The 14,058-nt window shown below is 31.3% G+C and overlaps 1 protein-coding gene across 1 annotated transcript; it reads left to right on the forward strand.

Annotated features, from left to right (window-relative positions):
* Positions 1 to 5,538: 5,538 nt before the first annotated feature.
* LOC114310506 (protein PHLOEM PROTEIN 2-LIKE A1) lies at positions 5,539 to 8,805 on the forward strand. The gene is made up of 3 exons (XM_028256519.2): positions 5,539 to 5,789; positions 6,183 to 6,301; positions 8,211 to 8,805. Exons 1-3 carry the CDS (start codon positions 5,724 to 5,726, stop codon positions 8,575 to 8,577), a joined length of 552 nt encoding a protein of 183 aa, XP_028112320.2. The 5' UTR covers positions 5,539 to 5,723; the 3' UTR covers positions 8,578 to 8,805.
* The last annotated feature ends 5,253 nt before the right edge of the window (positions 8,806 to 14,058 follow it).

Below are 14,058 nucleotides of genomic sequence, written 5' to 3' on the forward strand. Positions count from 1 at the left end.
TTCGATTATGATTTTCAATTTTTCTAGAACTGAAGCGACGGATTCAATTCCTAATTTATACGTCTGATCCGTGAAGCCCCAAATTTTCAATATGAGGTTTTTCTTAATGCTTTATCAATAGCCTTTTTAGGGTAATTGACTTGTAGGTGGGTTTCACAAGTTGGAGCACGACTTTCTCACAATTTGTTGTCATTTCATTTTCAAGCAGATGAAGAAGAAAATTATATGGGTAGTGTTATATTTTGATTTTTGTACTATTTTAGTTTTTGTAAATTTAATTAGTTTTATTTTGATCATTAATTTATGATTTTATTTCAATTTAGTTTAATTAATTAATAGTTAACCTGTGTAATGCACATACAATTTTTTTTTAAAAAAATATTTGATAGTACAATGTGTTATAAAAGAATAATTTTAATTTAATTTTAAAATGAAAGTATAATTTTAATTATTTATTTTGATAATATTAATGCTACCATTCTATAAAAGTGCTACTTGAATATGTATATATCTATATTAATTTTATTTAAATTATTTGTGTATTTTGATAACTTTAGTTCTATCGTATTATAAAAATATAATTATCATATAATAATTTGTTATGATATATATTAAATTATAAGATAGTAAAAATAATAGTTCAATTAGAAGAAGAATTAGTAATATAAAATTAAAAGTAATTCTAACTATTTAATTTTATTTTATATTCATTTGAAAAATAAAAACATATAGAAATAGAAACTATATAAAATTTATTGAAAAAATTAAATATAAATATGTTGTAGTTAGATTATCATATAATGATTTTATATGATATATATTAAATTATAAAATTATAAAATAAACGTTCTTAATTAAATTAAAATATCCACTATATAAAATAAATTCATCAAAGACCGATCAAAAAAGAATCTCATGGCAACATCTAAACCAAAAAAAATATAAATAAATGAAAACATCCAAACGATAGATGCATCTTAGTGTGTAATGTGATTAATCTTCTGTAATATAATATCAAAACATATAAAAACTTACTGCTTAACAATTGAAAAAGTAACTCAAGCAGTAAATCCAAACTTCAGAGGTTCTTCGAGAGTATCATTGTTATGTAATTTTTTTCCTTATATGAGTTGTGATTATATAAAATAATATAGGAAAAATTTTGCACAATCAAAGCATAATCCATATAGAATTTGTAATTAGATTTCATGTAAAACCCAAATTGGATTTGTAAAAGAAATATTTCTCAAATAGAATCCATATAAAATTGATATTAGATTTGTAAATTAACTAAATTTACGATGAAAAATATATGAAAAAGAAGTATTTTTCAAATAGAGCTCATATAAAATAAGTAAAATTAGTATCATTTAAATTGAGTTTGGATTTGTATAAAACTCTACATATAAATCAAAAATTCATGTTGATTTGACTTTCAAAAAAAAAAAAGTAAACTCTTTCTGCTATCTAAAAAAGGAAAAAATACTACTTATATGTATAAGGAAAATGAGTGAGAGCACTAATTAGTGCTATCACTAATGATGTGGCAGTGGGCCCCACCAGGAATGATTTGATGTTTTGGCCTTGGTATTGTATTTTTTTTTCTTTTTTTATTGAGTGCCATGTCATTAGTGGTCTTTTAAAGCTTCAAAATTAGTGGTCTCTATCATTGTTGTATATATAATAATTAAACTGTTAGTATTATTTTATGGAAAATAAATGCATGAATGGCATGTGTTATGCTTTTATAAGAAATGATGAATTACACTAATGGCCCTTATAGTTTGAAACTTGTGTTAATTTGATTCGTAATCTTTCAATTGTGATACATTTGATTCTGAATTTCGAATCTTGTTTCAAATAAGGATAATTGAAGACACTATGTCCTTTGCAAATGAAAAATGTTCCATTTCAAGGGAAAAGTTGTCAATTGGATAAAATATAAACTAGTTTGACAAAAATAAATGTTAAAAAGTTATTTTAAATTTTTAAAAATTATTTATATCCATCAAAGATAAAATTATATAAAAATGATAAATCTTTTACTTTTTTATATTTTTATTTATAAACAAATTAATTTTTATTATGTATTTGAATAATGATCATGTAATGAGTTGTTGTTTTCATTGATGTTTTTAGATAGTTATTATATAATAGATGACTTTTTTTGTTATTAACAAATATTTTTAGATGGTTATTATGTAATTGATGCTTAAGTCATGTTTGTTTGGCTCTATAAGTGGAGGATTAGGTTAGCAATCCCGTGGATCCTACATAACCCATGTTTGATTGATAAAAATAGAATGGGAAGTCCCATGGGACTAACAATACTCATATGGTGGGATTAGCTCTCCCGTGGGAGGGGTGGGATTTCTAATCCAATACCTTGAAATTGATGTGAAATGAAAATTTTCCCTATACATTACAAAAATAACAAAACTAATTTTTATACAATGAGGGCATTTATGTAATTTTATAGATTTAATCCTAACAAATTAATATCACCAAACTAGTATACAAACAAACATATTTTATCATATATCTCCAAACTAATATCACCACATCAATAATCTCCTCACTCAATCATACTATACTCATAATCTTATCCAACCTAATCCACCAAACAAATGAGACCTTAGAAAAATTCTATTTCCACACACCTAGTTACTTTAGTCTACACACTTAATGAAACATTATTTTAATGATAATCATACTCTAAACTAAAATGACTATAATGGACATCCACTAACACCCATAAAATTATATTAAAATATTCTTTGTTCAAATCTTTTAAAAATAAAAAAAAATCTCAATGTACATCTTTTGAGTAAAATAAAACAAAATCCTAGTTTCTTCATTATTTGTCACTTTTTCCATTGTTTCTCACTTTGCTTGTTTCTATACACTCTATACTCTTCTATTGCTTGCAAAGCAATACTCTCATAACAATTCTCATATTACTTTACTCTCTGGATTTATACTTCATTATTTATATCATTTTCTCATTAGTTTCACAATTATTCTTGATTTTGTTATGGAAGAGTTATAAATCAATGGAAGTTCAAAATCAAGAAAAAATATGCTTGATGACAGCAAAAGCATGACACTGTTTTTTTTTTTTTTTTTGTGCATAAGCTTTTTTTTTTTTTTTTTTTTTTAAATTCGGAAAACCAGTGCTGAAATATTCTATTTCATTCAAAACTACAATGTCGAACAAATCAATATATTTCGAAACAATAGTGTCGAACAAATCAATCTACTTCGGAAACCAAGGGTTGAATTAAAAAATGAATTTTGGAAAACTAGTGCCGAATTTCCAATATCACAACTCTTCAAGGAAAAAATGACGGTATATTCTAATTTAACAATGTACTCGACAAAGAAAATGAAATGATACCAAATGTGATAACACAATCAAAACAAAGTAATAGTTATCTTTAATAGATTTTGGAACTAGTGTGTCGAATGGAGGAGGATGGTCTTCAATGGAGTTATTGTCAATAGAGGGGCTCAGGTCTTCAATTTCTTCAATAAGGTTTCCCTCACTGTCTTCACTGTGAACCCAAATAGGATAGACCGTTGCTCTTCAATTTTGAATAGGTGTGTGGAAAGATAGTTGAGGTGTTGTGTGTACAAGATATGAGTTAAGGGTATATATGACTGGAATAATTGGTGTGTGAAATAAAAACAAAAATGTGTACACTGAGAAAAGATGTGTATTGAAGTAATTAAGTGTGTGGAAATAGAATTTCATGGATGCTTATTAGACTTTTAATGTGTAATCAATATGTTTAATATATGAAATAATTTTAGGCCTTGTTTGACATGATCTAAAAAAATCAAAAAATCAAAAAGTCACTATCTTATTTAAGTCACATCATCTTATTTAAGTCACATCACCTTTCTAACACATCACTTCAAACGCAACCTATACCCAACCCATATTTCATAAAAAGTTAAAAAGTGCACTTATTTAGATCATTCCAAACCACCCCTTAGTTTGGGATTTTTTGATTTAATAAATTGGTTTAACAGTGACATCAAATTTGTCACCATATTTGACTTTTGAAAAAATAAAAACTAATTTAACAAAAATAAATATAAAAAAATTAATTTTAAAAAGTTATTTCTACCCTCCCAAAAGATAAAATTATATAAAAATAATGTGTTTTTAATTTTTTTCACCAATTTAATTTTTAGTTTCTTAGAAAATTTTTCTAAAAACCAAATTAAACATAACTTTATAACTAAGAAAGTACCAGCATTATTCATTAAAAAAAAAACTATTATATTTCAAACAACATACAAGTTAATCAACACAAAAAAAGTTGCATGACGACTTTGCCCTTGAAATTGACCATTTGCAAAAAAAAAATCTTTGATTGTCCTTATTTGGAATAAGATTCAAAATTTAGAGTTAAATATATTACAATTGAAAAGTGAGAGACCAAAATGACATAAATCTCAAATTATAAGAACTGTTAGTGTAATTCGCTGATAAGAAAAAATTGTAAGAGTAGTACTAATTTAATCCAAAAGTTATATTTACTTTTCAAACCTAATGATGTGATAGTCTATTGTAATATTTAAAGTAAGAAAAATGTCTAAAACCACTAATTTATTAGGAGCTCTAGAAGAGCTCTAATTGGTAGGGCCCACATCCTAATGTGATGTTTTACCTAATTTTTTTTTTCTTTCCCTGCCAACTCATTAGAGCTGGCAGTAGTGTGCTGATTTAGTGGTCTGTATCACCACTGTTTAAGGCAACTCTCTCTCATCTTTCTCTAATCATCAACCAATTATCTCTTTTACACATCACTTGTTCTTTAAAATGGGTTTAGAAAATGAGTTTATGTATCATTTTTCAAACGAAAAGACTAAGAGTGTATACCATATGCATGTTATAACCAAAGAAGAAAATGACGTAATTTTATACTTTCTAAGTTATAACTAAAAATTAAAAAATAAAAAATAATCAAACACTACATGAGACATAACCAAATATAACAAAATAATATCATAATTGAAGAAAAAAAATTATTATAACTAAAGAAGAAAATAACATAACTAATAGTGCATATAGTAAGGAATGTGTATTGTAGTATTATCCTTTTTCAAATTGTAAACTTGTTCATCTCAATTCAACCAATTTAGTTACCATTTTTCTTTAAAAATATTAATTAAAATTATCAATTAGACTAAATTAATATAAAATTAAAAATTAAAATTAAAGAGACCAAAATGACATAAAGAATAAAATCTAAAGTCTACTCATTTAAATAAAGAAAAATGATTTATTTCTCAAATTTTGCTCCCCAATTCTACCTCTAATAATGTAGAATGAGAGGGTTAAAGATGAGAAAAGAGAAGTGTGAGACTGCTTCACATAGATTTAACCACATCACTGGGGTAAAATTAGAAGATCTCAATCAAGAGGGGTAGCCGAACTCTTAAATAAATGAGTGTTATTGAGTGCTCTTAAAATACAGTTACATAATATTTCAAAGTGTTGTGATTGATAAAAAAAATATGATTCATAATTTGTGCTGCCTCCACCTCCTCAGCCAGCCGCCACATGCCACTGGTCAACATACGCATATACATATACACATATTCATATACAAAAATTATTTGTTGGGTATAATATATGTATGCATATGTATACACATCAATTGCTCTGAATTTTTACTAGGCCAATTCATTTCAAGCCGATCATTCCCAGAATGAAGAATAAGAAGAAGAAAGCACATCTCAACAACACCACCGAATACCTTGAACACAAGAGAAAGGTCTTTCTTCTTCTTCTTCTTCTTCTTCTTCTTCTTCTTCTTCTTCTTCTTCTCTCTCTCTCTCTCTCATAATTGATGTAAATTTCTATGAATTATAACTACTCTATCAAATCGAAACCAGTTCCAGTGGCATATAAATTTAAGTTATTTTTGAATATTGGATTTAAGGAGGAAAAAGAAAATGACAGGAAAATATCAATGAAGTTGAAGTTTTCTTCTTCTTATTCTTCTACAATTCGCTTGCCAAATCAAAAATCTAAACACAGTCTCAATGAAATTGGGTTTTTGAGATATTCAAAGTACTGTTGATTATTGTTTTTAACTTTGTTTCCCTTTTGAAGTTGTAAAGTTTTTCTTAGACTCATTGTTTTCCATTTCCAAATCACCATGCAGAAAAAATGGATTGATGAGAAGTGTGGTTGTTCTTGCTTCATGTTGTTCCCAAGATCACTCTTTATCACTTGGGGTACTCGTGTTGAATACTGGGATTGGAAATGTTTCAAAGAAACAAGGTACGTACATTACAACATATAAGGTTTTTAGACTAATTATTTGTCTCTAAAATTAAAATTTTTGTTGCAAAATACTTTTTCGTGTGTAAATAAGTCGTCACAAGAATCATCCGTAAAGCCCCCTTTGAAAAAGTAAAAAATGGTCTCTTTTTTCTTTTTTCAAAAGTGTTGCTAAAATTTGACAATAGCGACCGATTTTCTTCCCTGCCAAATGATCAAATTTTAAATCCAAATATTTTGTCCCTAACACTTCGTCACAAAATGTTTAAATTTCGTCTCTAAATAATAATATTTAGTCACTAAATATTAAATACTTTCTATACCATATATTTCCGATGTTAAAACTCATAGTTGGGAATTTTTTGTAAGACATTTAGTTTTGTAAGTAAAAATGTTAAAAACCAAAAAATATTCAGCCCAATTGTGCTTCTCCAAATAAATTGATAAAAGAAAGCAGACCTTCAAACTAACTATAGTCTCAAAATATAAAATTGACACTAACATTCCAATCATAAAAAAAAAAATTGACATCATAATGAGTATATAGAAAGTACATAGAAAATAAAATTTTACAAAAATTAAAACTCAGGTGCCCAAATTCACTTCAAAATAGGTCTAATTTGTCAAACTTGATTACAAAGGTATGGCTTTTCTAGGAGGATTTGAATTAGGAAGTAAACACTTGCTAATCTAACAACTAATTGGTTTTGCCGAAAAAATAAAAAATAAAAAATAATAAAAAAAAAGTATCACTTCAAAATAGTGCATTCTCACTAGCATTTGGCTTAAGCTCCTATGGTTTAGTGTATCCATACATAACTATATGTAGATAATAAAGTAGAGTTAGAGGATTAAGAATTACCTGAAATTTGATAGGTTGATGGAAAGGTTAAGCATGATTCATGAAATTCATGGATCCCAGTAGATTTTGGACAAATTCTATTGTTTGGACTGTCAATTTTGGGAAAATTTTATGTTTTTGGAAAGATTTGCAACTCCAATTACTCTTAGCATAGACCTCGAAATCTGATTCTGTCGAATTTTTCATTATTGTAACAGCATATATTAGAAATTTCTTTATTTTATTGCAATATTTCTATTTTTGAAAATTTTACATTTCTTTATTTTTGTATTGCTCATTATGAAACTGTTGTTTCCTACTAGGTTAGGTTCGCTTTTACTTATAAATATTTGATGTAAGCCCCAGTGCTCTTCATTTTTTGAGTTCTACACTTTTTTTTTTCCTCTCCAACCTTAAGTATTTTTTAAGAACTAATCATTATTAAGTTTTTATTATCGGTATTCTTTGTGAGTCAACAAATCTAGAGAAGAGTCTTATATCCAGAGTTGAGTTTTCAATTAATAGATTCTAAGATTGTTACTATTTTATATTTCCACTACATCAAAATCATGCACTATTTTGCATTTTAACTTATAGTAGCAGAGCCAAAGGCAATCATATTTTCAAAACAAGATTTCAGGCTTGAAGTCATATTTTCAAAACACAATTTCAAACCTAAACTCTTCACAAAATAACGTGAATTTGGAAATAAGTTCAAAACTATTTGGTTTGAAAATTTTGTTTTAAAATGGCATGAATTTAGTTCCCCCCCCAAAAAAAAAAAAAAAAAAAAAAGACCATTTTGACACGTACTATACATTATTCATTATTCATTTCAATTATTATTTTCTTGGTAAGGGATTCTCTATCTCTAAATTTCTATTACTCTTTGAATATGTTTCTAGTTGCACGATGTGTCGTAAGATAATTTAACTTAAGATACATATAAACGATACATATTGATTTTGTAAGATACATATCATAAATCGTAAAATACTAACAATATTGGGACAAAGGATCTTGGGCTTATTTTCTCAAAAATTGATCAAATTTCATTCAAACTTGCAGCGATGAAAACATTGAGGTAGTGAAACTAAGGAAAGTATGCTGGCTAGATGTGAGAGGAAAGTTTAAGATATCTGATCTCTCACAAGGAATTATTTACCAAGTTGTTTATGAAGTAAAGTTGACAAATGGGGCAAGGGGTTGGGAGCTCCCCATTATGCTGAGGCTTTCTCTTCCAGATGGAAAATTTCAAGAACGCCAAGTTAGCCTTTTGGAGAAGCCTAAAGGACAGTGGATAGAGCTAAATGTTGGCAAATTTAAAGCACAAGACACTGAAAATGGAGAAGTTTGCTTTGATCTTTATGAACATGGGGGCCATTGGAAAACAGGACTTGTTATCAGAAGTGCAATTATTAGGCCAATAACTTGATCAAATATGTGTTGTGTTGTGTGTATGTACTTTGATTATGTTGTTGTGTGTGTACGTACTGTATCTGCAAGTGCATTAGATAGTTTGGAATGTGTTGTAATAGATCATATATGTGGCTTATCATTAGTTACAGTAGTTGTGGACTGAGCTGTGTATATATACAAACTTATAAAGTTCATTCATAAATTACCCAGAAACGTCAATATGTGAGTCAAATTTCATTCTGCATATAGATCTTACAATACATAATTTCAATCTCCGCCACACATTTCATTCCTAACACAAATATGAGATTGTGAGTCTGGTTCAATATAACAGCATTATAATTTTTGTTGGTTAATTACGCCTTTCTTAACAAAAATATGAGATTGTGAGTCTGGTTCAATATAAGAGCATTATAATTTTGTTGGTTAATTACGCTTTTTTTACCCAGCAAAAGGGGATTGTATTGATGAAGATAAGAGAATAAGTCTTGAGATCTTTCATAACCATCAAAAAAGGAGGTGGGTGCAATAAGCATCATAGTAGGACTAAGCAATCCCAATTAAGTTGGCACCACGAAGCAAATTCAATCATGTGCCAGCACAACACTAGCTAAGTTGGTGAGAAACCAACTACCAACAAACAAACCACAAAACAAAATTAAAATAAAACAAGAGTACTAGGCAGAGCATTCACAAAATAGCAGCAGCTAGCAGTCAATGCTTCTTCAACACCAACTGCCAATGCTTTTTCTAACCTCAATGAAGATTTAGTGAAACAATCTTCCTTGATTTTACTCCTTCGAATGAAAAGAGGAAATCAATGACAGAGAAATCCTCGAAGTTGAACTCGGATTTTAATGACCTCCACTGAATCCTTCCAATTTGGATCCTTATGGTTAACTACACTTTTAATTCTTATTATTTCAAATTGAACAATTTAGTTTCCACACTTTAAACTTAGTTTTAGTTTAATCATTTAATTGGCTGTTAAAATTAACAATTTTAGAACACTTGTCAGTCTCTTAAAGTGTATACGTATGAAAGTTTTAATAGAAATTTAGATGCAATACCAAATTAAAACTAGTTTTAAAATGTATTAATTTCATATTGGGATTTGATGGTTGACGGTGGTTCGGGGGAGAAAGAAGGATATCAATTTAGAGGTGAGCTGATGTAGCATGTATGGTCATACAATTCTTAGATCAATGGGGGTGGTTTGGAGGAGAAAGAAGGATAGCAATCTAGAGGTGAGTTGATGTAGCATATATGGCCATACAATTTTTAGATCATAGGGATAGGCAAGGCAAAGGCAAAAAAACAAACTAGATTGGGAATCGCGTAAAATTGGTAGGTCAATGGAAAACGTGATTTTAAGAAGGATCCATAATTCATGGACCCCAGTGGATTTTGGGCAAATTCAATTGTTTGGATGGTCAATTTCACGAATTTGTCGTTTTTGAGAAGATTTGAAACTTCAATTACTCTAGCACAGACCTCAGAATTCGATTCTGAAAATTCTGCTATGATCGTGGAAGCATATATTAGTAATTTCTTTATTTTATTGCAATATTTCCATTTTTGGTAATTTTTGTTATATTTTCTTATTTCCGTATTGCATTATGATTTTTGTCAATTTCGATTGTTTCTTAATTAAGTGAGGTCGGTTTTTCCTTATAAATAATGGATATAAGCCTTATGGCTCTTCAGTTTATGAGAATTAATATATTTTGAGTTTTATACTCTTTTATTCCAACTTTTGGTATTCTTTGTGAATAAATCATTGTTGAACCTTTATTTTCAGTATTCTTTGTGAATCAACGAGTTTAGAGAAAAATCTTACTTTCGATATTCTTATTTGAATAAATGAATTCTAAGATTATTATTATTTCACATTTCGCACTGCATCATAAGCCGAACTTATTTGATATTTCTCCATTTTAACTTTCATCATTTAAAACAGGAGGCATGTTAATGATTGTTTAATTGACTATAAATAAAGCAGAAGGTAAAACACACACATATATATACTCTCAATGTATTTTTATATATTTTAACTTTCATCATTTAAAACAAGAGACATGTTAATGATTGTTCAATTTACTATAAATAAAGGATAAGTTTTATACATTGTAATATATTTTTTGGATAAATTACACTGACACTCCTTAATATTTGGTTCAATTACATTCTATCTCTTGACATTCTACAAGTTACATTCCCACCCCTGTGGTTAATAATATCATTTCACAAACTCCTTACTTATATGAAAGACAACAATTCCTAATAGAAAAATAGAAGAAATTACATTGAAAAAAAAAACCAGAGAAAGTAAAACAAAGCAAGAAAAGAGAGAATGCATAGGTTTAATATTTTCATGCCATCTAAATAATTATAATGACAGGAGATTAGTGTAATTTTCCAAACATTAAGAGTCTATTTGGTAACGTTTACGTTTTCAGTTTATATTTACAAAAATTTTATAAACTGGTTTTTGTTTATTTTTAGAAAAATATAAACTATAAACGCGTTTGGTAATTAACAAAATGTTTAAAAAAATTTAAAAATATAAAAAAGAGTGAGAAATGGCAAGTGGTGGCAAGTGACGGCGGAAGACGGTGGTGGAAAGTGGTGACGGTGGGTGGTGGGTAGCGGGTGGTGGCAGGTGGGTGGTGGTAGTGGGTGGGTGGGTGACGGTGGCGGGTGGTAGCGACTGGGTGCTGGTGGCAGGTGGGTGGCGGATGGTGAGTGGCGGCGGGTGGGTGGTGGATGGTCGTGGTGGGTGGGTGGGTGACGGTAGCGGATGGTGGGTGGTAGCGAATGGGTGGTGGTGATGGTGGGTGGGTGGCGGGTGGTGATGGTGGGTAGGTGGGTGACGGTGGTGGGTGGTGGGTGGTAGCGAGTGGGTGGTGGTGGTAGGTGGTGGTGGCGGGTGAGTGGTGGCGGGTGATGGTGGTGGGTGGGTGACGGTGGCGGGTGGTAGCAAGTGGGTGGTGGGTGGTGGTGCAAGTGGGTGGCGGGTGGTGGTGGTGGTGGCGGGTGGGTGGTAGGTGGCTGGTGGTGGCGGGTGGTGGATGGTGGTGGCAGGTGGATGGTGAGTGGTGGTGGCGGGTAGGTGGCGGGTGGTGGATGATAGTGGCGGGTGACGGGTGGTGATGGTGGCGGCGAGGGGTGGGTGGTGGGTGGCAGGTGGGTGGTGGTGGGTGAAGACGGTGGTGGAAAATGGTGGCGGGTGATGGCTAGTGTTGGGTGGTTTAAAAAAAAAAACTGAAAACTCAAAACGAAAACACATTTTTTGAATTTATATTTTTTTGTCAAATTTATAAACTGAGATCACTGATTTATAAATAAAAAATTTACTAAACAAGTTTTTATTTGAATTTTTAAAATTTTTATAAATATAAACAGAAAATTAAAAACATAAATGTTACTAAATAATACTTAAAAAATAATATTTATTAAATTCAAATCTCAAAAGATGTAAGCATAATTTATTCATATTTTTTTTTATATGTGAATTGATATTATTGATAACCAAATCGTTGTCAAAGTGTTTATATATTTTTTCACAAGCATGTGCCGTGGAATTTCTCGTCAACTAGTAGTCATGTCCCAATCTTCCACTTGGCTACTTAATTAATATGTATTTATTTATGAACATAGACTTTCTTATGCTCCTTTTCTAAGTACTTTTTGAAATTTTTTTTCTTGAAAAATGACTGGTAGCTCGAAAGTGAAGGGTTGAATGGATCGAAAATATTCTCTTACCGGTAAGAGAATACAAAAAAAGTCTAAAACGACGTCGTTTTGGGATTTCGAGCCATTCGACCCTCTGATATTTCGAGCTACCAACCGGAGTTGTTTTTTCTTTGTGTGTTTGTATCAGATTTGACAATTCATTGCAGAGTCATCACGTCCACGAAGAGCCATTTTGGGAACACGGTAATAGTTAGTGTCTTGGCTGGAAAGCCAACCCCAGACGCTAGCATTTTTGGCCAAAACTGATTTGGGAAGCTTCTATTTGCAAACACTTATTTCACTTTTTACATATCTTTTTTAGTTCACACACTTTGAAAAAAAAAAAAAAAAAATTTACTTATTACACTCGCTTTTATTCCAATTATATCTCCATACACACAACTTTCCAACACTCCCAATCCACACACCTTCCACAGCAGCGACCACCTCGCCGCCAATCACGTCGGCGGCGACGCAACACCACCATTCCCTTTCACTTCCAGTCGCACCATCCCCACCCCTTCCTCCACCCACCGACGACACTACTGCAACTCCCACCTCATCTCCTCTCTCTCTCTCTCTCTCTCTCTCTCTCCTCTCAGTCGTGAAAATGGGATTTCAGAGTTTGATAATCGAACCAATATGTTTTGTTCGGATGCTGATGGTCGAACCAAATTCATTGGTTCGATGGTTAATGATAAAAAAATGAGTCTTCTTTCAGATTTAGGTTCCACGATGCCTCTCTCTCTCTCTCTCTCTCTCTCTGCAAATTGAGGATAGTGAAGGGGTGGGAGCTGCTCCGGCAATGGTGTTGCGTCGCAAAGTGGGGGTTACGGGGGTGGTGAGGAGGGTGAGTGAGCAACGAGCGACAGGGTGGAGAGGGGCTTCGATTCGAGAAGAGAGGGGTCTGGGGAAGGCGACGGAGGGAGGGACTATGTTGAGGAAGGGGTGTTGGAGAAAAATGGTTGAATAAGAAATTGCCTCATAAATGTGTATATAACTCACACATTTAAGGCTCACCAGTTTTACAAAATTGATTGGGCAGTTTTGCTAGCATTAGTTGCCAGCCTTGATGGCTAGAGACTCCTTCCCTCTCCCCCATGGTGTATAAAAGGAGGCCCTATTCCTTGAAAAGAGATATAGAATTTTTCCTTGACATCCATACACTGTCAGTCTACTTCTCCTATAATTTTCTTCCTGAGAGAGAGTGCTACCGTTGTCCGTTCGCCAAGCTAATCAGAAGGTGCTTCTGTTGTAGCTGGTAAAAACCGTCGTATCCTGGGAAGTAGACACTGGCGTACCTCCAGCACCCAACGGTGAGGCGGCGAATCTATTTTAAGCAGACTGTGGTATCACACAGGCTTCGGTTTGCTTCCTTTAACCATTTTATATTTTATCTGTATTTTATTCAGCATGTTATTTTTCCTGGGATTGAAGGTTTGTTTTGTTCATCTCATAATTTTGCGATATGCAATGTGAAATTATGTAATATCAGTAGTTTTTTCCAAGAAGCTTAAAATAGATTCGACGTTTATCATAGAATTAGATTAATAGATTCATAGGTGTGTGTAATAATTTTGCATGTAATTGGCCACTGGTAGTACTAGCGAGTTAATTGGTTTATTAGATGCATGTACACAGGATTAAGCTTTTGATTTTGTCATTTTGTGTATGCTACTGTTTGGTCTTCCCATGGCATGGAATAGGCTACTGTTATCAATAGGGAAGAAGAGTTTCATTGGTGCAACGTTAATTCACTGTA

Source organism: Camellia sinensis, chromosome 2, assembly GCF_055761805.1.
Source record: "Camellia sinensis isolate YWXY chromosome 2, ASM5576180v1, whole genome shotgun sequence".
NCBI classification, from domain to species: Eukaryota; Viridiplantae; Streptophyta; class Magnoliopsida; order Ericales; family Theaceae; genus Camellia; species Camellia sinensis.

What these genes read in the sequence shown, in the direction of transcription:
- LOC114310506 (XM_028256519.2), top strand. Translation starts at nt 5,724, where the DNA reads ATGAAGAATAAGAAGAAGAAAGCACATCTCAACAACACCACCGAATAC. An exon ending in ACCTTGAACACAAGAGAAAG is followed by an intron (nt 5,790 to 6,182) that starts GTCTTTCTTCTT and finishes ATCACCATGCAG; the next exon opens with AAAAAATGGATTGATGAGAA. An exon ending in AAATGTTTCAAAGAAACAAG is followed by an intron (nt 6,302 to 8,210) that starts GTACGTACATTA and finishes TCAAACTTGCAG; the next exon opens with CGATGAAAACATTGAGGTAG.